Below are 25,590 nucleotides of genomic sequence, written 5' to 3'. Positions count from 1 at the left end.
GAGTGCCTTTTATAAAATAAATGTTATTTAGAAAGAAGAATTATGGCTACATAAGGAGCAAGTAGTTGATTGTTCACAACACACTTGAAAGCTATTAAAGAGGCTCCCTTCCTGTAAGCGCGAAGTCATCCACATTCCCCAATATAGAGTAAGAGATGAGAGCCAGGGCTTTGCTACCAGGTTTCATCCTCTGATAAACTGGCTATCTCCTACTGTGGCTGGTTAGCACTCTCAAAGGGCTCCGGGTCAAATAACCCCTCAATATACTCCATGTGGTCAGCCCACTTACCAGCAAGGACTTCATCCCAAAGCTCCTCAGTGTTGGACTCAGACTTTTCTCAACATCTTGAGAAATATGACATGCATTTTCCAGGATTAAATACTGAAGCTGAGGACCAGTCTGATGCTCAGCTGGCTCTCCTATTGTGCATTATCCCCAGACTGGACATACCTTGTCCTGAATCTTGGTGTGCAAAGATAAGCAGCATTGGAAGACTTCTCCGGCTTCCGCTTTGTGATCTTATTCAAACATGATGATGGCGAACTTAAAAAAAAAAACGAAATAAAAAATTGTGCTCTGAGGGCAGCCAGGCTCACTACTTGTAGCTTGCAAGTCCAACCCTGTGGAGGAATAATAGAATAGCATAAAAACAAATTTAACTATGTTTTCCAGGAAGTGCTTCACATTTGTCATCACAAGTCATGTCCTTTAGGGTCTGAATAGAGGATGTTTTCAGACAGGTGTCAAGGTTCTGTGATATCCCATAGAGAGTGAATCTGGATTTACCCTTAGTCGAACAAGTGTTTCAAAATTCCTAAAAAGAAAAAAACAAACAAAAGACTTAGATATTGACTTATATTCTTCTCTAAATTGAAAAGAGATCTACATACATCTTAAAAATGATTTCCCAGCATTTTATGCCTTTATTAGACAGTTGATGTTGTTAATAATACAAAAACAAATAAGTGGGGCATTAGTCAAAGCTGTTTGGCTGGGAGGTTGAGGGAGCTCATGGTTTAACACTTAAGCCACTGAGGTCTTAATTTTAGGTGTTTTTGCTAAGATGCTTGGACAACTGCAGACGTGAAGCTTGTGTGCTGTTGGAAAAAACGAAAAGCACAGGAGGATTGAGATCCTTGTGAGATGATCATCCTTGCTGTTTTAAGCAAATACAAGGCAGGACGAGAGACGCACAAAGGGAAATTAACACCGCAGAAAGCACTAAAACTACAGAAGAAACTACTAAAAGTGAACATTCAGCACATTTTCAGCACTTGATTCAAATTCTTTTAGTTTCCACAGCAGAACTCTGTGGTGAGATTTAGTAACAGGGTGTTTCTTAGAAGCAGCGGGGGGCTTAGTCAAGCTTCCCTGGATAAATAAAGGTTAAAAAATGGTTAACACAGTCTGTCTCCCACTGCCAGCCCAATCACTGGCAGACCTTTAGATGATGTGGGAGGGAGCGTAAGGGAGTACATGGTCTTCTACTCTCCTCTTCTCTCCTCTCATTCTTTTTCCATTCTTCCACATTACCATGCCCTTGCAGCAACACTCCACTTCTAGCTTAGAGTGATTCCAGAAGACTTGTGTGAAACCGAGAGCTCTCCAATGGGAATCTCAAAGGTTTTTGTTAGAATAATTTTCCTCAAATATTTTTTCTTCTTCAGGCATTGAGAGATTTTTTTTGCCCATTTGACGCAGCAGCATTGCTTGAAATGTCTTGAACCTCTACCAAATTAATTCTGCTCTTGCTCAACTTTGAACCTTGCATGGCTCCAATTAAAAGCCTGCAGGTATATATCCTTCCTGAGGTGCAAACATATATGTTAGAGTCTGAATTCACTTAGACCACTATTCACGTGAGATATGCAGAGCCTTTTTCAAAGGAATATACTTTACCCATATATTGCCTATATTCTCAAGAACTGTTTGCATTAATGTTTTGTGTTATTTAGATCGTACCCGTTTGTTCAGCCAGTCCTTAATACACATATACATGTGTTTGACTGGCCTTGCCTTCGCCACAAGTGACCAGGTCGTGGCGAAACTGGAATCCACCCACACTATGAGCCCCATCAGCTGCAGCCTCACACTTTGTCAGAAGACGATGTAACAGCCCCTTGCTTTTTATTAGGCCAGTTATATCTCCGAGTTCATAGGCTCTCATCCTCTGGCCCTCCTCAAACTGCTCTGCTCAAAGGAGCGCTGTCCCCCATTAGGTAGGCCCCAGGGCAAAAGCCTGCTACCCTCCTCCACATTTGCTCCCTCTCCATGCTGACTTTCAAAGAGAATTCCTGCTGTTATGTGTGTCCCAATTCATAGTTATTATATTCTTGTCTTCTAGCCTTACAGATACACAATACATTCATTTCACTTGAGCAGCAGCCATCGTGGTCAACTTGCACAATCATGGTTACAGGAACATGCATGTGTGCTTCTTGAGTATATTTTATATATTAGGTTCTTTAAAAAAAAATCATTTTTCTAAAAAAAAAAAAAAATTTAACAAGAGTGCTTTTAATCTAATATGTTTTCAACTTGATTTCAATTATTTTTCTGAAAGATCATGAAACAGGTTAAGATGGATAATTTAATTATCACATAAGAAAGGTCTGTTTTGTAGGTCCTCCAGATATGCAGGCTACTGTAACCTTATTTTTTATTTGTTGCTTTGTTGTCTGTAGTTCCAACTTCAGTTTTTTTTCTTCACCTCAAGACATATTACATGAAAAAAAAAAATAGAAACAGGCTTTAAAAGTACCTTTGGTGTTCCTGTGTGTTTTCGAATATTACAAAGTGCTGTAATGAGAAGGAAAACAACAAAAAAAGGAGATTTTTTTTTTGCCTCAGAGGGAGATAGCGACTCGTCTAGTTGCTGTACAAGCCTGTAGGTTCACTTTTCTCTTTGTGCGCCGGAGCACTCCTTGGGACTCAAGCAACAAGGGAATTGGGCATGCTGAGCTATGCTGAGCTATGCTGGTGGCGAGGTGCCAGCCTCCTTTGCCTGGGATATAAGTGAGAGGGAAGCAGGAGGCAGGACATGTTTCAATTAGGCAACAAACACCGCACACAGAGGATAGGAGAGGGGAAAAAATAGCTTGCCCACATCAACTACCTTCTCCCTCCTGACCTTTCCCAAAAATACACTTCCCTGAACTGCTGTGCCCCACCTTTCTCTTTTTTCTCATTTAAAATCTAAAGAGTCATTTTTGTGGAAATCTTATGGGAAGGACAGTAGCGGGGGTCTTTGAGAGGTGATGCTAAGTGTGCCAGCTCGGCCTGCATGTTTCCATTAGATTGTCATGTTGGCTAATTAGAGAGCGGCAGCATGATTCACCTTGTTAATTAGGAGGACTTGCACACCATGTGCCTAGGGGCGGTGTGGGGAAGAAGAGCCCAGCCTCAGAGCCTCCTAGTCGCCTGCTGCCTATGAAGATTCCCCTTCTCATCTACCTTCCTTTCACTCCTTTTTTTTGATTTGGAAATGAATAAATCATTGAGATCGTCCTCTCTCAGAGTGTGAATATCTGAGTTCTCATCTTTTCCTGGATGCAAATGAGGCGTGATCAATAGAAGGTGACGAGCGGCAAATCTAAATGTTAAAAAAAGAGAGCAAGACAGGGAGAGAGAAGATTGCTAGACGAAGCACAGCAGCATAGAACGAGACAAAGCGAGAGAACATTTAAAGTAGGAAATTTTCCCTTAGATAAGCAGTATTTTTAATGATCACTCCTCTTTCCCTGTCGCTCCGGTGTAACACTGTCAGAATCTGCTTAACACTGATTTCTGGCTCCTTCATTAAACACCGTTCCTTGGCAAAATGTGTCGTGCAAATGTTATTATTTATAGAAGCATTACTTACTCCAAAGTAAAGGCACGAAGTCTGTAAGACATATTCAATTTATTCATGTATTTCATGCAGTGTCCCTTTATACATTTTAATTCCTGCAAATAAGTTGCATATGAAGAAGAACCACAGGGCTGTGATAGTGACACTCACATAATGACCTTAGCTCCAGGGACAACTGAGGGCTCTAAATAATTGGTCCTTCGCCCTGGAAGGACTTCAGACATACTCAACTTCAGAGGAAAAGGAACACACTGCGCTAAGACTATTAGATCTTGCACATTTTGCTCCATAGGTAAAATACCACAATCACAATTTATGTGCAAAGAATTTATGATGAAACTGAATTTCAAAACAGTTTATGTCGCTTTGTTATTACATTTTTAACTTTGGGTGATTTATTATCTATTATATCTGTCTAAATTATCTATTGCCTATCTATTCAGAAAGACTAGTATCTTTGCAAATCCAAAGTTTTAAGTGCCGTATATAATGTGTCAGAACATATTAGTAATGCACACTGAATATCGCATAGTTTAACTTTAAGCGTTATAAATATTATAAATCTTTAAATATAAATTCACTATAATAATAATATGTCTCTATCCACACTTGCCTACATTAGCAGGTCGTGGCTCAACTCGTCTCTTTGTAGTGTATGAGTGCAGATGGAGAAGGGAAACCTGATTGGTTACTGCAAATGGCCCCTCTGCCTGCAGCAAACTAACTGCCAGGCACTTCACATGAAGAAAGGCCTCAAGATGCGGCTCACAGATGTTCACGTAATGTCGGCCATGTGGGTGTCAGGTGAATGAGTTGCATGGATTACAGACATACATAAAAAACATACATAAAATGTCAACACACACACACACACTCTTATGTTAGTGGGAAACTTAGACAAATGAACACGCAATGTTACAAATACCTGAATTTCAAAAGCAGTCTTTATTAAGAAACCAAACAAACAAAAAATCTATTATTCGAATTCATGCTAAAGAAAAGACATTGCCTTTGCATCAGATTAATTCATTCATATGAAATGAATATAATCAAAAATATTTAATGTGCACATATCCTTTTTTCTGTTTTGTATTAATTATTAATAATTAAATACTAAATAAACATCAGTCTGTCAGACCTACACTGCTATGCACAGTTACATATAGACATGCAATAGTTTCCCAGTGATAATGTCTGCATTGATTTAGCAGAGATTTTTTTCTTTCATGCCAATATTACAAAATACCAAACCATTCTTATGAACAATCAAAAGTTATTACTTTTTTTAAACCTTATATTAATTTTATTATTACTTCATTAATAAATAATACAAAATAGTGTCATCTACACAAGGTCACATGACAGTCTAACAGAATTTTACAAATTTTAGAAATTCATCTAACATTGTCGTGTAAGACTGACACTGCAATCCCTGGAACCACACTGCCAGTGAAGCTAAAAACTAAAACCTTATTGTGTTTACTTATGGTTCCATTAAAAAAGAATAAATATAGTTTTTTATAACTACATTTTGCATGCATTTGATTATATCCTGGTCCTGTGGACGTAATGTACTTGAAGCTGTATAATATATCCACAAGTGTATTAGAGGCAGACCATAGACTGTTTCTGTAAATCCGTGCGCAGACTTTTTATCTTTTTACAATTAGTGAGTTGACACACTGCCAGTTAAAGCCTTCCTGCCTTTCTCTTAAACTGCTGGCATTGACTACTGTTATCATTAATTTAACACTTTTTATGTAGTCAGCATCAGATGACTTATTTTTAATGCTGGCAATTTGGCTGTATTTTAAGAAAAAAGTGATACACTTTAAATTTATTGAGACTGGGTAGTTTAAAAGAGCAAAAGACAATATGCTGTGGTTGTAGTATTTTGGTACATTTTTGTCTCTCAAACTTTTCTACACTATTAGAAGATAAAGAATGAATGTAGAAACTGCAAAACAGCGAAGTTTGTACCCATCACTGTTTAAAAAATGTTTGCACCAGGGGCCTTGGGTCCAAGAAAGACATTCACCAAATACAACATATGCTTTGTCTATATAGTAAAAAGCTGCCTGCTTTGTTGTATTGGATCAAAGCTTTTGAGGGGTGTTTGGAGGGGGTGTTAGGACAGACACTAACTGAAAACCCAAAAACCCATGATCTTCCTTATACACTATATTGTGGGCTTTGCAGGGCGAACAGCCCTTTAGCTTCCTTCATAGCCCTGTAGCTGCTTGTGACGTCAAGCAGAGCATGTTCTGCTCTAGCAAGGACATCTGTCTGTAAGCGTCTGGAGGGCCGCAAGCAGTCCCCCAGGCCAGGAGCAGGGGGAGAGGAGAGAAAAGACTTTGTTAAAAACAGCAGAGATGGAAAACGGCAGGTTGGCCATCATGGCTCCTACAGCTTATCCTCCTCTTCACTCCAAGCGTGTCAGACCGCTCTAAGGTTCTTTCTGTATTTTAGACATTTTTGCATCATAAGGGGGCATACTGCTCTTTCTTCTGTGATAAGAAAAACCCATGTTATTTCTTACTTACGTCTTGACAGATACTTTAACGAATCTATTAAGGGCGCAGAGCTCGAGTTAACTTGTAAATAATTCATGATGTTGGGAAGCAGGTGACTGAAAAGAACAAAAAACAGTACAGTTGATCACAGATCAAATCAAGAGGATTTTCCTATTTTTTGCTATTAAAAATATGAGTAATAAAATACGTGAACTTCATAAATTTTAAACATGCTTATACAACAGGTTTCTTCTTATCCTGGGAACTTAATCTGCAGTACAATGTTATAATAAATCATTTTAAAAAGCTATTTAAATCCAGTAGTCATAATTTACATTTACAAAAGCAAAGGAACAGTTTAATTAGAACAATTGTAATATTCTCATTAACTGTTTTACCTTACTTTATAATTGCCACCTGCGCGTATATAAACTTAAATCTCATAGCAAAGCTGTAGATTGATTTTCTGGGTTATCTCAGAAATGTTCTACATCTCCTGACCTTTGCTAATAATTTGACTTTACAAGTCCCATTTCCTTGCCTACAAAGGGCATACCGGCAGACTGGAAGCACTGGTATTTAAGTGACTTCAGAACAGCAGATATTTATGTGGTACCATTGATCGGACTTGGCAAATGTATGCATCTTGTCAGCTGGTTATTTTCCCAGTCCGGGAAGAATTCCAATGGTGACCTTTGCAGTTTTTGGCAATGATTGTACCTATCGCTTAACAGTGCTGACAGCGTACTCCAGAAGGTTCAGAGCGATTATTGCACTTAGAAGTCACGGTTCTGCTTTTTTTGTATTTCTACAAGATTAAAGAATGTGAAAAGATGTCCTCCTGCAAAAAAATAAAAAATAAATCATCAGCATTGTCAGTCTGTAAAATCTTTTTCAGGAACATCATTAGGAAAGATGAATAGCTCTGTTTGTAAAAACATACTAGAAGAGACTGACGGTGTATTTAACAGTATGGTGTCAGAACCTTATTACTGGATCTTGGAAAAGGTAAATATTTTTGCTGCTACCATTTTAAGTCAAGCAGTTTTACTGTCATTCCAAACGTGCAGTGGTACAGTACACAGTGAAACAGGACAATGTTCCTTGCAGGCCATGGTGCTACATATAACATACAACAGACAATCAAGAAAGGTTTACAAAAGGGGAGTTCATAGCATTTGTACACCTCTGTGTGACCATATGAGCATACATATGTAAACATTTAAGGGTAGCCAGAGAAAGTTGTAAGGCAAAGCAAGTCTGCCCCAGCCCTACTCAACTCTGGCTTGTATCCACTGGCAGTCAACAAAGGAAGGTAGACTCTGCATAATGGCACCAGATTGAAATCAGAAATAAGTCTCCCACTGTCACGGCGGCCACTTTACTGACGGGAAACGCAGACTGGAGGGTTGCAGATGGTAAAATGAAGTCTACATTCATCATACAGTCATAAATCTGAAAATGCAGGCAGTTGCTGTGGGCGCTGGGAGCCCATGCCTGGTGCCAACTGCCAGCCAGAGTTGCCGGCATCCTGGTGCCATCAGTGAGATAGCGGACCTCACTCACTCTCTTTCTGTCTCTCGCTCTCTCACTCTCTATGCTCTGTCACGGCTCACTTTTCAGTGGGATTCTTTAAGGTCAGGCCTGAAGAGGTTTGTCTGTTGTTTGTGGCAAAGCCTAATAAGGATAACAGTGATAATATTAATGCAGCCTTTTCCATGTAGACAGGGGCAAAAATCATATCCACTCTGTTTGCCATATCCAGCCACAATCCCTAGTGTGTGACTCTATTCTAATGCCTGTATACATTTGCATGACTTTAAGAGCCTGACTCAACATTTGTCCAAATTGTTACTATTAGTCAAAATCTTTATTTTGACCACTATCCAATGTAAAAGGAATAAATAAATGTAGTTTATTCATTGAGCTGGTTGGTACTGCTGCTATTATTCCCCCTACTTTGTGTTGTCAGCGTGTTTGAATCTTTCAACATTCCGCCGTGCTAAATGTGAAGTGGCAACACCCTAAAGGGCATGCCTTGCCAGCGGGATTTTAGGAAAAAATCAGAAGCAACTGCATGCACATTTAAGATCAGACTTTGTACACCAAAGCAACCTTTTACAGAGCGCCATCTGAAAGTAACATGAAATTTTCCCCTGATCAGACAACATACATGCCTCACGCAAACACCAGTGCCCAGCGAACACATGCTGAGAGATAACATAAAAGAACATGAAAGACATCAAGGCGCACATTGATTGTCCCTGTACGCTTCAACCCAGGCCTCACTCCCCCAGCGGGCAGACACGCAGGCAAGCTGGTGGGTAGGCATTCCCTGTGCTGTGGCCAAGATTGATAGGCATGTGTGTGTGTGTGTGTTGTGTGTCTGTATACTTTGTTTGAATGTTGAAGGGAGTGCTGACACCCTCTGTACCGTGGCCCCAGGCCCTCACACCTCCACCCAATATAAAGGGCAGCTCCCAGCAATGCTGGATTCCCCCTCAACCCTGAGGGTAGGCATGACATTACCTTGGGCAGTGCCTCCCCGCAACCCCCACACATCCTCAGAACCATGTGACTACACACACATAGTCTTTGAGAGGAGCTCGGTTAATGGCTGAGAACAGTCTACCATTTTGTTTTGCTCAGGAAATTCTACTTATACAGTTCAAGAAATCTTGTTTTTGTTGTTTTTTTTTGCAGTCTCCTTTAATTCTTATTCTTACATTTGATCTTAATCTTATATGCCTGACAGTTGTTGTTGTTTTTTTGAGCCTCTGATTGCAAATTGCAGTTTGGGGGTTAGTATTACTGGCTGGCTATATGTAACTGCTATGGTGCCCCTTTATTTGGTTTTGGGTTCATCATAGAATAGAATAGAATAGAATAGCCTTTATTGTCATTGTACAGAGTACAACGAAATTGGAGTGCCACTCCCTTGGTGCAAGTTTCAATAATAAATATAAATGTAAAATATAAAAAGTACAAAAAAAACAATCGTAAGTACTCAAACAATAGTATGTACAATATATACAGGATAGCAGCATTAATATAATGACAGTATGAATAGCAGCATAATATAATGACAGTGACGGTATGGAATAGGTTCAATTGTTTTTGTGCTTATTTACTACGGTGATAGCTCTGGGAAAGAAGCTATCCCTGAATCTGTTTGTCCTGGTTTTATGTGACCTGTACCGTCGGCCTGACGGTAATAGTTCAAACAGTTGGTTGCTGGGGTGAGAGTGGTCCTTGATGATATTGCCAGCTCTGCTGAGGTACCGAGAGTTTGCAGTGACCTCCAGGCTGGGCAGAGAGCAGCCAGTGATCTTCTGGGCTGTGTTGATGACCCTCTGCAGTACTTTCCTGTCTGCAGCTGAGCACCCTGCATACCATGTTGTTATGCCGTACGTTAGGATGCTCTCTATGGTGGCTCTGTAAAATGTCACCAGCAGCCTCTCCTCCAGGTTGTTCCTCCTGAGCACTCTCAGAAAGTGGAGACGCTGCTGGGCCTTTTTAACCACCGCTGTAGTATTTGCAGTCCAGGAGAGGTCATCAGATATCTGCACGCCCAGAAACCTCATGGAGTGTACCCTCTCCACACAGCTCCCGTGAATGTAAAGTGGGGCCGGGTCTGCTCTGCCCTTCCTGAAGTCCAAGATAAGTTCTTTAGTTTTCGTGGTGTTCAGTTGGAGGTTGTTAACTGAACACCACTCAGTCAGTCTGTTGACCTCATCTCTGTAGTCCGACTCATCCCCCCTTGAGATGAGTCCAACCACTGTGGTGTCATCCGCGAACTTTATGATGGTGTTTGAGAGATGGGTAGGGGAGCAGTCGGATGTGTAGAGCGTAAACAGGAGGGGACTCAAAACACATCCTTGTGGAGACCCGGTGCTGAGTGTGATGGTGCTGGACCGGTGGGGGCCGAGTCTGACAGACTGTGGTCTATTTGTCAGGAAGTCCTTGATCCAGAGGCAGATGGGGGTGGAGAGTCCCAGGTGAGACAGTTTCTGGACCAGGATCTCCGGGATGATATGATTGAATGCTGAGCTGAAGTCCAGAAAGAGCATTCTCACATAGCTTCCTCGGTGCTCCAGGTGACTCAGCGCAGTGTGGAGCGCTATGGTGATAGCATCCTCGGTGGAACGATTTGTCCTGTAGGCAAATTGGTGGGGGTCCAGAGTGGGAGGCAGACCGGCCCTGATGTGCTGACAGACCAGTCTCTCAAAGCACTTCATCACTACAGGCGTAAGTGCAACAGGCACAGGGAGATGGTGATATTTTGAAGTTTTGCTCCATCAGTATGCACAAGTAAAAAGTTTAATTTCAGAGTTCGAGATCGAGTTCAACATTTATTGTCAATGAAGAAGCCCAGTTAAATTAGGAATATGTCAACATTGAGAGTGACATTTAAAACAATACAGTGATATTGATGAGAGATCTGTTATTTTATACTTCTTATGATATTCAAGAAAAGGAATCTTGAATATCATAAGAAGTATAAAAAAACGATCTCTCAGCATTATGAAAGAACAACAAGTACAACAACAGTAAGTACATTTGGGAGGAGCATTAAGCTAATGTGTCTGGATGCACTGCCATGATGCAAATTTATTATGTGCATAAGACTTAGAAGAACTGAACAACATGTGAAAATGTGGAAATACTAGATGTGAATCTTATGTTCATAGTAAGGTCTGATTGTTTCTTATGTTTTCACTAGATGCAACAACAGGAACTGGCCCAGATGAGGCAGCGGGATGCCAACCTTACAGCACTAGCCGCCATTGGACCCCGAAAAAAACGTAAAGTGGATTCACCGGGGGCCACGCCATCAGGGACAGAGGTGAGAACTATATTGTCAATGTTTTTTTTATCATCACCAGTTTGTAATGCTGACTTGCTATCGATCTTTGGGAAATTAACAGTCGAGAATTTTGGATTTAATCTAATTTAATCAATCATGTTCTACTATTTCTAGTTAGTGGACATGCCTAGGCAATGACATTGTTATCTTATTTGACAGAAATCTGTGCACTTTCTTGTTATTTATGAGGAACTGATAAGCTAAAAATAAAACAAACAGCACAATTCATTATGATAAAAATATTTTTTTAACTATGAAATTTTAAATAACTAAATTATTACATGATATAAGTTTGAATTCAAATTCATTTTTTCCTCCTTATGATAAAATAGCTTCTTTGCCCAAAGAAGCTATTTTGTGCAAGGATGTCAACTGTAAGAATGCTGTGCATAAACATTTACTCTGCTCCATGTATGATGATATAGTGACTGCTTTGCATGAAAGTGGTACACTGCTTGATAAACAATATAAGCATAAGAAACCTAACATCAGACCTGGTTGGAAAGAACATGTATCCATTAGGGCTGCCACGATTAGTCGACTAGTCACGATTACGTCGACTATCAAAATCGTCGACGACTAATTTAATAGTCGAGGCGTCGTTTGAAGCTTTGTAGGATCACAAAAGACGCAGGAATAAGTAGTAGGATTTAAGAGTGTAATAACGGACTGAAACAGAAGATGGCAGCACTGCATGTACAAGGATGCCAGCTGCCGTTAAACCCCGAAGAAGAAGAAGCGGTGTCCCAGAATTCATAGCGCGGCCCAGCTCAGTTTCCAACAATGGCGGCAGCTAGTTAGTTTTAATATTACTCTTATTATTCTTTCTGGGTCACAAAATAAACGTTTATCATATTTTCAGGCGAGAATGTAGCTGTGTAAACCTCAAATATCTGCTCAGTTTATCAAGACACCACATATTTTCAAAAGCGCTCCGATGTTTTCGGAGACATCTGTTACCCACTAGCTCGATAGCGAGCCGGGGGCTAGGCTCACTAGAGCCGTGAGAACACCGGACTCCCGACAGATCTTTTCAAACACACCGCTGTCTTTCGATGCTCAGGTTAAACATGATATATAAGTCACTTAGATAACTTAAAAATGTTATTGTTTGGCTTATTTTAGTATTTTATTTGTTCCTGCGTAAATCGGTTTGGCTGAGATTAAAGTTATAGTTTTTACATGGCTGAATAAACGTCAAGCTGACAGCTGATCATCAGAAGTGTGAGATGCTCGAGAATATTCTCCGGTGTCTTGTTATACAGTGGGGCAAAAAAGTATTTAGTCAGCCACCGATTGTGCAAGTTCCCCCACTTAAAATGATGACAGAGGTCAGTAATTTGCACCAGAGGTACACTTCAACTGTGAGAGACAGAATGTGAAAAAAAAATCCATGAATTCACATGGTAGGATTTGTAAAGAATTTATTCGTAAATCAGGGTGGAAAATAAGTATTTGGTCACCTCAAACAAGGAAAATCTCTGGCTCTCACAGACCTGTAACGTCTTCTGTAAGAAGCTTTTCTGTCCCCCACTCGTTACCTGTATGAATGGCACCTTTTTGAACTCATCATCTGTATAAAAGACACCTGTCCACAGCCTCAAACAGTCAGACTCCAAACTCCGCCATGGCCAAGACCAAAGAGCTTTCGAAGGACACCAGGAAAAGTATTGTAGACCTGCACCAGACTGGGAAGAGTGAATCTACAATAGGCAAGCAGCTTGGTGTGAAAAAATCAACTGTGGGAGCAATCATCAGAAAATGGAAGACATATAAGACCACTGATAATCTCCCTCGATCTGGGGCTCCACGCAAGATCTCATCCCATGGGGTCAAAATGATCATGAGAACGGTGAGCAAAGATCCCAGAACCACACGGGGGGACCTGGTGAATGACCTGCAGAGAGCTGGGACCAAAGTAACAAAGGTCACCATCAGTAACACACTACAACGGCAGGGAATCAAATCCCGCAGTGCCAGACGTGTTCCGCTGCTGAAGCCAGTGCATGTCCAGGCCCGTCTGAAGTTTGCCAGAGAGCACATGGATGATACAGCAGAGGATTGGGAGAATGTCATGTGGTCAGATGAAACCAAAGTAGAACTTTTTGGTATAAACTCAACTCGTCGTGTTTGGAGGAAGAAGAATACTGAGTTGCATCCCAAGAACACCATACCTACTGTGAAGCATGGGGGTGGAAACATCATGCTATGGGGCTGTTTTTCTGCCAAGGGGACAGGACGACTGATCCGTGTTAAGGACAGAATGAATGGGGCCATGTATCGTGAGATTTTGAGCCAAAACCTCCTTCCATCAGTGAGAACTTTGAAGATGAAACGAGGCTGGGTCTTCCAACATGACAATGATCCAAAACACACCGCCCGGGCAACAAAGGAGTGGCTCCGTAAGAAGCATTTGAAAGTCCTGGAGTGGCCTAGCCAGTCTCCAGACCTCAACCCCATAGAAAATCTGTGGCGGGAGTTGAAAGTCCGTGTTGCTCGGCGACAGCCCCAAAACATCACTGCTCTCGAGAAGATCTGCATGGAGGAATGGGCCAAAATACCAGCTACTGTGTGTGCAAACCTGGTAAAGACCTATAGTAAATGTTTGACCTCTGTTATTGCCAACAAAGGTTATGTTACAAAGTATTGAGTTGTATTTTTGTTATTGACCAAATACTTATTTTCCACCCTGATTTACGAATAAATTCTTTACAAATCCTACCATGTGGATTCATGGATTTTTTTTTTCACATTCTGTCTCTCACAGTTGAAGTGTACCTCTGGTGCAAATTACTGACCTCTGTCATCATTTTAGGTGGGGGAACTTGCACAATCGGTGGCTGACTAAATACTTTTTTGCCCCACTGTATTTTAGATAGCAAGGAGTTTATTAAACTTCACCGAAACAATCTGCAAATTTCATTAAAATTTAATAAACTATCATCTTGTCTTTATTTTTAGTTAGCACATACCTTAAACACTTAAAGCTGTAAGCTAATGATAGTTATATATGAGCAGATGCTGCTGGTGCAATAAGCTGAACGTTTTATGTCCAATGGATGATGATCTGATTAGTCGACTAATCGCAAAAATAATCTGTGACTAGTCGACTATCAAAATAATCGTTTGTGGCAGCCCTAGTATCCATGTACCACGATGAAGCTCACATAGCTTATAAATGTTGGGCCATGGCTGGAAGACCTAAACAAGGCCCAGAATTTGAACAGAAAAAATGTGCGAATGCCAGATATAAGTACGCTGTTCGCTTTATAACTAAAAATGAGCAAATGCTGAGAGCAGATTCTTTGGCCAGGAAAATGCTGTGTAATAATATGGCAGATTTTTGGAAAGAGGTGAAAGCTCTTAATAACTGTAAACCATCTCTACCATCAACTGTTGAAGGTGTTTCTGGGGCAGATAACATTGCAGCATTATGGAGACAGCATTACAGTGCGTTGTTTAACTGCATAAAAAGTGATCCATATGAGGACAATCTTGACATGAGTAATGACACAATAAGTGTAAGGACACATGAAGTATATGAAGCCATTCATAGGTTGTCTGATAATAAATCCTCTGGTTTGGATCACATCACTGCAGAACATTTAAAACATGCTAGTTTAAGGCTAGCTCCTCTTTTAGCACTCTGTTTCACTGGGTTTATGATTCATGGCATATTACCAGACTCAATGCTGTGTATTTTACTGGTACCAGTTATGAAAGACAAAGCTGCAAAAGTGAGCTGTTTGGATAATTACAGGCCAATTGCACTAGCCAGTATTTTATCTAAGGTGTTAGAAAGAATCTTGTTTGACAGAATGAGTGTGTTCATCTCTTCTCTGGATAATCAGTTTGGCTTCAAACCAAAGCACGGCACTGACATGTGCATATATGCACTCAAGGAAATAGTCAGTTTGTATAGGGCTAAAAATTCATCTGTCCTTTGATGCCTTTAAGGCTTGTTAGATTATTCTGTTATTATATGTTACCTTATATATGTAATCAAAATAGTTGAATTATGTTAACTGCTGTAGATCATGTTATACCCTTTAACATAGAGTGTGTGAGCTGTATGTAGTTTAGTTCTCATTATACTTTTGAGTTAACAGAACATATTCACATATTAGTTCATTAGATAAATGTGCATCACTCTGTATCCTTGATCTGCTGGGAATGTGTTACACTGTTTTCTTGACATGCTTAATTGTTGAATCATGAAGAGAAGGTTGTAAGCAGGAGACTCTGTGTCTAAAGACAGGGGAGATAGATAGACCACATTCCACACCCCCACCTTACAGAAAGCAGAGAAACAACTGCCGAGGTCATAACTTAGGCGCTGTAACAGAGAAAGAATGTGATGTTTTGGCTTTTACGACTAGATGGGGGCCACTAGAGACTATAAAAAGCTGAGCAACCCGTCACCATTTTGAGACATGTGCCTGACCCTCTGGTAGCATCTCTCCCGTCCGGACGTTGTAATGCTCTGACTGTTGAATTGTATGGAAATAAATGATTGTTGATTGAGCATATATACACCGAGTATTGTCCTTCCTTCAGCCCAAAGATTCAAAGAATTGGGTGATTTCAACAGGCTTTTGATCGAGTGAACCACAGAAAACTTTTTGATAAACTGAAGAGACGGGGAGTTCCTCAATACATCGTGAGGATTCTCTCTTACTGGTACGCTCATCAGAACATGCAGGTTAAATGGGGAAGCAGTATTTCTGCCCCCTTTGGTGTCAGCAATGGTGTTACACAGGGTGGGATTTTGTCTCCAATTTTATTTAATTTATATGTTGATGATTTGTCCATACAGCTGAGAGCCTGTAACACTGGGTGTATATTAGGTAAAGCACTGATAAATCATCTTATGTATGCAGATGACCTGGTTGTTTTTAGTCCAAGCAGTGCTGGGTTACAGGATCTTCTTAATGTCTGTACTGAATATGGTGTGCAATATGACATTGAGTACAATGCTGCTAAAAGTGCTGTTTTGATATGTAGAACCAAGCAGGATAAACAGCTAAATTTCCCTTTGTTTAAACTGGCACAAAAAACTCTTGAAGTTCATAAAAAGGTGAAATACCTCGGTCACTTTATTACTGAGCAAATGAATTATGATGATGACATATACAGACAACGATGTAAGCTCTATGTGCAGGCAAATACTATTGCACGCAAATTCAGCTTTTGTTCACTTCCAGTTAAAGTGGCTTTGTTTAAAGCGTATTGCACACCGCTATATACTGCCCCCTTGTGGTCATCCTACAAGCAATGTAGCATGCAGAAGCTGCATGTTGCATATAATGATGCGATGAGAATCCTTTGCAGGATACCTAGAAGTGGTAGTGCCAGCCAGATGTTTGTAGCTGTGGGTGTCTGGATTTTTAAAGCACTTTTAAGAAAGTTAATGTTCAATTTTAGAGAACGACTGGATGGTTTGAGTAACAGTATAATTTTAGCACTTACAGATCCGACAGTGAGTGGTTCCCGTTACTCATCCAGTCTCAGAAAGCACTGGTTAAAGTGTTTGTGTATTTATTGATTTATTTTAAGTAATTGTGTTTTATGTATATTATGGTTTTATATTTTTACAAATGCTTTATATACTTATTTATATACATATATATATTTAATGGTTTATACCTTGTGTTGGGGGTGGGGGGGGGGGGTGGAGTTGTGTGTGTGTTTCTTGTGTCTTGTCTTGTTTTTATGGACATGAAGTCTGCCAATAAAGATTGAATTGAATTGAATAACAATAAACATTTCAACATATTAGAGTTTTACCCAAAGACATTGTTTTCCCCTCAAAATATTGCTTCTTTGTTTAAATTTCTTGTGTAGGCAGTATTCAGTGGTAATTTTACATAGTCGTGTCATCCCCAACTGCGGTAAGTACTCGCTAGTAAAAATGAGTCACTGAATATCTTATCTGCAATACAGTGAATAAGAATAACAATGGATAACTGCAGGTAATGTTGTGGTTTCTGATACTGACTGCTGGTCAGATTGCTGGAACACATCTTAGGTGTTCAGTTTTTAATGCCGTCTATTCTCCTGAATCTAATTACCATCTTGTTGTTAAATCATACTTTTCACATTTCAGAGAATGGTCAAGTTTTTTTTTTTTTTGGTAGTCATAAACTTGGCACTTGGTAATGGAAAAAAAAATTAATTATTGCAAATTTTAAGCCTCTGCTCAACGTTATGGGATGCAACTGCTATAGAGGACACCCAAATGCAAGACATGAGGCCAGGTTATGAAAGAAACAAAAAAATAACCAGAAAAAAACTGATTATATTTCATGATGTGACTCTCAATTCTCTTGTTCAACTTTACCACTAAGTGCTTTCTTGGAATAAATTTGGCTACAGTGAAGACCATTTGAGTGCAATGAACTTGCGGTCATTGCGATGGTCATATCTGCTAATACAAATTATGACCCTACAGTTGTGCTGAAAAAAGTTTGACATGATCTAAATTTTGATGCGTTATCCTGCTGGAAGCAGCCATCAAAGGTGGGTATACTGTGGTGATTATTCAGGCAGGCATTTAACTGTTGTTCCGTTGGTGGTAAGGGGCCCAGTTGTGTTCATTGAAAATATCCACAACATCATTGTACCACCAAACTGAACTGTTGATACAAGACAGGATGGATCCATGCTTTCATCTTAGTTAAGCCAAATTTTGATCATGTCATCCAAATGTAACAGCAAAAACCAAGACTCATCAAAGCAATGTTTTTCCAACCTTCTGTTTAGGGGTGGACGATGCATTGAATATACTCGATGTATTGCGAGTTTTTCAATGTATGCTTGTTAAAATAGCTTTATTGTAACCATCCAGTATAAATAACCATGGCAATATTAAGCTGTCTGCATGTAATTTACTGTGAGTTCTTTTTTCTCCCACACACTTCAAATGCATCATTAATCCAACCAGAAAATTGTCTACCTGGCAGACTACACTGAGCATGCGTTTTATATACTACCAGATAGGGAAAATATGGCGACAGCGGAAGTTTCAAACAAGCGAGGGAATTTGGATTTCACATGGAGGGTGTTGAACAAGATGTGGTAACTTGCAAAACATCCCGTAAAACGATTGCCGCAAAAGTTAGCAGTACCACGAATTTATTCCTCCAGCTGAAAAGTCATCCACTGCAAACTGAGGACTGTTTTAAACTCTGCATGTCAACGTCTCCTCACACACCAAAGGAAACGTTAAATAAACCAGCTGTGATACCTGTGACTATTCTTGGTCAGTTGTTTTTAGACTTTTATTATCGTTTTTATAATTTTAATATGTTATAAGCACAAAGAGCATTTTTAAAAATTCAGTTGTTTTATTTTCTCTCATTAACCTCATAAGACCCGAACTCTTCCACGGCATGCATTTTTAATTTCTCTTTCATATTTGGTCATATTGGGGCCCAATGAATATAAAAACAAAGAATTACCAGATTTTTTTTTTTTTACCTTATTTTTGTTTTTAAGAAAAATAAGAGCCACATGAAGATATTTGTTTAAAATGTTGATAGAACAGTAGCAGTATAATGTCCTCATAAGTGGATATCAGGCCCTTGTAGAGCAAAATGCTCTACAACGTGCTCTCCGTTGTTTTTTCCCTGCTGATTTTAGCATCACACAGCACAGCTTCTGTATCACGTGGTATAAGGCTCCGCCCTTGTCATTTGTTGAGCAGGAAGAGTGAGCGCTTGTTTTCATGCAGAGTACGTCCCTGATCAAAATGCGGTATAATCGTCGTTGTCGTCGTCTTTTTTTTTTTTTTTTTTTTTTTTTAAATCGTTGTCATTTGGAAATGAGATCGCACATAAGTATGAATCGAGATCGCGATTTTCTAACGATTAATCGTGCAGCCCTACTGGAAAGCCAAACAAAACACACATTAAGAGGCTCTAATGCCCGTGTCTCAATCTCGCGGCCTATGTCACCTCTACTTGCGGCCCGCATAATGAAAATATTTTTTAAAATTATTGTTCAAAAATTCTTTAATATGAAGGCAATAGGCAGAGTGTTACAGGCATAGCCCTAAAGAATGTAGCCTCATGGGCAGCGTAGCCCAGCTGTAAGTAAGCTGTTAAGACTCAACTGTACACTGTGTTCGTGTTTTTCTCCTAAACAATAAGTTCCGTTGGAGCAGCCTTTCAATGCCTCTCTCTGTCTCTCGCTAGCAAAGTTGACCCAGACAACAAAGTAAAGCTAGTTTTCGGCTACGAGCCCAACACGAACCCGACATATTAGCCAGAGGTCCCTTTACTACAGTTCGGAGACGCGGACATATTTTATATACACGCGGAATAGTTTTCTGTACGAGATCGCTGCAAAAAGTGCAGCTTTACCTAATGTCCATCCTACTGTTACTCATTTATATTAAGATTTAAAAATCTAGTTGGTTTTGGTATGGTGAGTAGCCTTCTGTAATAGTAAAAAAACACAGCAATAGTACATTCATGTAGTTGTAAAAGCATGATAAAATATTACGTAATCCAAAATATTCAGAATACGTTACTCTCATTGAGTAACGTAACAGAGTGCGTTACAAAATACATTTTGGGGCATGTATTCTGTAATCTGTAGTGGAATACATTTTAAAAGTAACCTTCCCAACACTGGAAGCAGGCATGGTTTTAGAACTACTGACACAACAGGCGTCGAGAGTAGCAATGACAAGCCACATTGACCGTGCGACATTCACATGAGGTTTATATGGGTGCCAAAAGGGTTATTTGTCATTTTGCACTAAAGTTATTCATTTTATTTCATATTTAAATTAATTAATACATATTATGAACATTTTGAGCCAGGTAGTTCATTTTTTTAGCAGAGGAACAGTTTAGCAGAGGGCCAAATTTTCATTACCAGATGAATGAAACGGAGCGTTTCAAAAACAGTCGGGCCTGTGGCGTGCATCAAATGATCAGCGATGATTGCCTACAAAGAAATGTCCAAGGAGTGAGTAAATAAAGAGGATAAAATCTTAATCTTTAGAGTGATGAGTCAGTACTTTTCTTGAAATACCAGGAAGCAGGTTTGTCTTGCAGACTAGTTTTGTTGGTCTTATTTATGCCTGTCTTTATCTTTGAGCTCAGTTGTGTTCTTCTACTGGTAAGAATGATTTAAGTTTAGAGATACATCTGAAGACTCAACCTGTTTCACTCAAAGTTAGGAAGGATGAAATGATGGATGTAAGGAAATATCTGCACTGTACAGACAGCACAGCGACGCACTTCTATGTGACTTGCCTGTTATGGTTTTAATTAACCTGAACTCTGGTATTACAAAGAAAACTCTTCCGTTACAGGTTCCAAAAGCAACAACCTTAGTATCACATTTCTGTAGCACAGGGTTATACATGAAGTCATGCCTAGTTGCTGTACCAAATCATATTTTTCCTTTACGCAGCTGGGAAATATTTAAATTCCACATATTCATCTGTAAATATGATGAATCTAAAATAAGCCTGAATTTTGAATGTCAATTGGTCATTTTAATAACCTGCTTATCGAGTTGCATCTTCACATCCTTCGCTTAGCAGCAATATGCTGCAGAGGAGCATGGTAATGCAAACGGTAAAAAAGCATAAATAACAAAATAAAAGCATTATTTCTGGTCCTTGAGTACAGTGCCAACCTCTTTCAGAATGTTTTACCCTGATGGGTATTAGCCCCTGACCTCATGCTGCATTAGAAAAAAAAAACCAACCCTGAATTTTCAAACTGTTTCCCTAAATGCAGTTACACAACATAAACATGAATATACATTATGGCAGAGTTGTTGGCTTTTTTATGTTTTTCTCCCTTTTTTAATGTCCTGTATATGTTTAATTATACGGCATAATAAAGTGAAGCCACAGTGTGCCCCTCCTCTGGAGTGATTGCAGAGGGGGCGGAGGAGGAATCTTAACTTATTTTCACTTCGTTTTCACCTCCTCACATTTCTTCATTTCACATGGGCTGGAATCGCCTGCAGCGTTCTCTTTCCCTTCTCCAGAGCAAAGTGAATGTGACTTTTCTAAGGGGGTCACAGGATGCCTGGAGGCCTGTGGGTGTTACTGGACTGTTGCCTGCTCTTAGCTTCACTGAGGGGCTTGTCATAGATTTCATCTCCACAAAAATGAGCCGGGGGCCCTGGCCAGGAGCACAAGCAGCCAACGTTATGAAGGGCCCACGCTGATTATTTCCCTCTGACATCGCATCCTGAGCTTTCCGCATTAATCCTAGACAAAGGCAGCCCTTCAGTGCTGTGCCAGAGCTCAAATTAGGAGCCAGATAATGGCCTTGTTGAGATCCTGTTCTGTTCACTGAGAGGCAGAACTCCTGCTGAAATCCGCTTTTTTTATATTCCTTTACTCCTGCTTATTTTTTCACTAAACAGACCACCTTTCCACCTTGTTTGGACTGTGACGGAATTCACGTGACACAATTTTGCTTCTTTCCCCGCAGCCCGATCCCCCCTTTCAATCACCTTTAATGTGATGGCGGCTTGGCCGCAGTTGGGCCTGTGCCTGGATGTAGATCGCTAGAAGCTGTGAAATTGATAGCCAGTCAAGACTGGAGTGTCTGTCTCCAGCTTGATCTAGTCTGCAGGAGGGAACAAAGGGGGTCTTACAGGGCTCCTCGGGGTGGATTAGTTCCAAGGAACCAATGGCTGCAGCTGCTGGCTGGCTTGCTGGAAGAGGGCCTGCTGTGGCCCCAGTGGTGGGTCAGCACACAGGCAGAGGGTGCTCAGGCGCACATACTCCAACTCTGCCTCCAGCTTAATTGTTCCGATCCTACAACCCTTACCCAGCTATCTGCACACACAGGTTCAACACAAAAGTCAAGGGTGAGCTACCAGTTTTAGGAGTTTGTGATGACGTGTGCTAGCAAAGGGTGTTTGAAGTTGTATGGAGAAATGACCTTTGGCCTCATGAATGCTTTAACAAGTATAGAATGAAAGGGAATTAACTTTTAGGATCATTACTTCTACACATTACTACTGCATCCTACACAAAAGTCAACTCTATTCCATATTCAGTTCTTTTCTCCAGCCACCAACATTTGTATATTGTATGTAAAAGCTGGTAAGATGGTATAGATATATTACAGCTTTTACAGAGCTATTTTTGGCTTGTCTGTCTCTCATCCTTTACAGACTTGAGTTCAGTGAATAAAGGATGAGAGACAGACAAGCCAAAAATAGCTCTGTTTATAATGATTATTCCATGACACCCTCTGTACTCTGTCCTTTAACACATTTAATACGATTTGAACACTTTACTGTTTCATTTCCACCCATTGATTTTTGTATGTTGTGATCTCCTCTCATCTCATATGGTGAATCCTGTCTGAACTGAGTTGCTGCAGTTTTGCTAGCTTATGAGAGGCAGAGGCTCCTCTGTACATCTAAGGTTAGCATTAAAGGTTCTGCGATGTAAACTGTGCCTCAGTGCACAATGTCCTGCAGTGTTAAACATGCTCAGAGCTTTGAAACATCCTTGACACATTTATGAGCTCTGAGTTATCATCCAGGCACTTAGGCCATTTATCACATCAAAGGAAGAGCTTTGTTTGTTGACGTAAAAGCGACAATAGCAGCTAAATTGCCCCAGTTTGTACAGCCACACTGGCTTTCTCCTATCTGTCTCAACCAGGCGCAATGCGAGGGACAAAGGTAGGCGAGCGATTTAATAGTGAGCACAGTCTATTTTTCCATTTGAATTCATTTCACCTTCTTTCTTTGAGGCTGTAGATCAGAAAGAAGGAGTGAGGCAATAGAGTGAGAGGCATGGGGAGAGAGGGGGAAAAGCACAAGGAAAACTGATGCCCTTTCCTCCAGCTAAATTAACAGGAATCACGTGGAAAACAATCTGAGTCTCCAATGAAGGAGGGAGGGGGGGGACCATTAAAATTAGCCCCAAGCTATGGACTGCACCCAATATCACTAAAGCTGCACTCACTACAGATGTGGAGGCTGGCTTACAGGCAAACTATGCTCTGTTCTATAGCTACAATTAAAATCAACCTCGCTGCCAAAAAATAGGAGGGGGAAAGAGGGGGTTGAAAGGCAGACATGGAACATCAAAGACAGATTGAAATGTGTAGTCAGTAATAAGAGTGGTCTCCAAGCCCCGAGGTTCTCCACGGTCCCCTTGTTAATGAGAAATTTTGACCTCTGGTTTGTAAGTTAAACTTGTAATCTCGGTTAATGAAGTAAATCAATCCCAACTCGGGAGTGTTCAGTGTCTCTCCCTTTGCCTTCGCCCGCCAACCTCCCCTCTGTCCTTCTCTCTTGTGCTTTTCTCCTTTGCTTACTCCTCCTCCTCCAATGTCCCTCCCAATGTGCCGCCTGGGAGTAAAATGTCCAGGTCTTCAACCAGACAAACAGGAAACTCTGAGAGTACAAGGCTTCCGGAGCTGGAGGGGGTGTGTAAGGACTCAGAGGACTACGACCAACCAGGCTGTTTGGTTAAGAAGGAGACAGGCCAACCGAATGATTGTAGAAGGCACAGCATAAAGGAAAACACTTGCTCCTCCTCCTCATCGCTTTTTCCTTTCCATCTTTTTCCCTTCTCTGTCCAGAATCTGTTGGGGTTAGTATATGGTTGGAAAGTCGTGGCTACTTGCTAATGTTGAAGGAGCAGGGGCAGTAATGAGCAAATATAATGTAGTCACAGCAGCTGCCTCCTGTTTTGTACCTTCCTTTTGCTCCTCTCCGAGTCATACACCAAGTGGACGGTTTTAATGGAAAAGACAGCTAACTTAACCTTCTTGTGGAGCTCTGTTTTTGCCCTTAACCAAACAGAGCCTGTTGTTAAATCCACTGGGAGCCTTGACATTAACCCCTGATTAGCTCTTGCATTTCTAAGATTTTTTTTTCACCTCTAATGCAAGTAAGGGTGGGATCTGAGACGAATGCAACGACTTTAGCATGACTTCTGTGAGGATGCAGTGAAGCATAAGGATTCCTGTGTGAGCTCCCCTTCTCTACATACTACATAAATATGATTAAAGAGGGCACGGAGAGGCTGCTATTGGTTTCATAATGTCAAGAAGATTTTAATGTTAGTTTGACTTTACGTCTCAAGGCAATTCAGTATTTCTACTAGTGAGGACACAAAGGAGACAGAGTTGAGTCTTCCGAATGGTTACAGGGGTTTTTTGGCCAGATGCCATCCGTTTTGAGAGCTTTAACACGGTGAACTTAGCCAACTTTCTTTTCCCCTACACAATGCGGAGCACAGTTGTATCCACTAGGATTTTAACATTATGTTCTGTGGGTTAAAGCATTTAAAATACAGCTATATCATGGAAAGACAAAACTGTTGGTTTTTGCTTTAATTATATCAAATACTTTTCTTTCCACTCCCATTCAGTTCCATTGTGAGCTAACGTGAAACATTAAAACATGAAATTCATGTAATCAATAGATACGCAGTTGACCTGAAATGCTTAAAATCATAGTCAGAGGTCCAGCATTTTAGTTCTAGGTAACATTAGACCGATTTGCAAGGGATGGCATACCTCCATACAATAGTCACACTTGTCACATACGTTTGCGAGCATGTCTGGAGTCACTTCAGGCACTGCTGTTGTTATGCAACCTACCGGCAACACCTGAAAGTCACGAATCCCGTCTTTTAATAGTACATGTTTCAGTCATTACCGGTGAACAACTGTAGAATTAAAAAAAACTCTGACATTGGATGATTTTTTTTTTTTTTGATACACCTTCCATGCGTGTTTAATATACACCACATGAAAATTGTTGTTACCAAGTCTCTGGACTGCTTCTTTGGGGGCCACTAATGTTTGTACTCAGTTTTGTACATGTACATATCCAGCAGATATTGAGATACTGAGAAATTTTGTAAAACCTTTTACTGCTGGAGGTGCTGCAGGAAAGGTCACAGGATCACAAAGTTGTAATTCGGGTTCCTACTTTTTCCCACCATGGTTATATATGAAAATGTTTAACTAGAAATTCAAGAAAAGTCAAGATCATCAAAGTCTTAGGATTAATCCTCTGGGCATTTTATATGCATGTCCAGCATTTAATGGCAGACCAACAGTTTTTGAGACATCTCAGTCAGCACTAAAGGGTCGGAATAGCAAAATGACTACCCAACCATCATTGCCTTACATGAAACCAGTGCTGCTAAGATGATAAATAAGCACAAATTTCTAATAAAGATTTTGATAAACTTCAAAAATTGTTATCTTCTTTATGGCCTCTTGCTTTAGGATAATAGTTATGAATATTTGTGCAGTTGCTTATCCTGTTTTAACATGATGGCAGGATTAAAATAAACTTTAGTGTACTTTTATTTCTCAATAGCCTGTTTCCTGTTTGTTTC

At 40.2% G+C, this 25,590-nt stretch overlaps 1 protein-coding gene across 3 annotated transcripts in view; it reads left to right on the top strand.

Moving 5' to 3' along the window:
• Window positions 1-25,590, top strand: part of LOC146582888 (transcription initiation factor TFIID subunit 4) — a 107,372-nt gene that overhangs the window by 64,462 nt on the left and 17,320 nt on the right. For all 3 annotated transcript variants that reach the window (XM_085249200.1, XM_085249125.1, XM_085249042.1), the window contains one exon: window positions 11,088-11,210. In XM_085249200.1, the coding sequence (XP_085105326.1) occupies window positions 11,088-11,210 (123 nt within the window). The remainder of the gene's footprint in view (window positions 1-11,087; window positions 11,211-25,590) is intronic.

The sequence above is a fragment of the Mchenga conophoros genome, linkage group LG1 (assembly GCF_057382185.1).
Source record: "Mchenga conophoros isolate Kocher_MC1m ecotype Shallow Benthic linkage group LG1, M_conophoros_male_GT1.1, whole genome shotgun sequence".
NCBI classification, from domain to species: domain Eukaryota; kingdom Metazoa; phylum Chordata; class Actinopteri; order Cichliformes; family Cichlidae; genus Mchenga; species Mchenga conophoros.
This window is presented reverse-complemented; position numbering and strand designations above follow the sequence as displayed.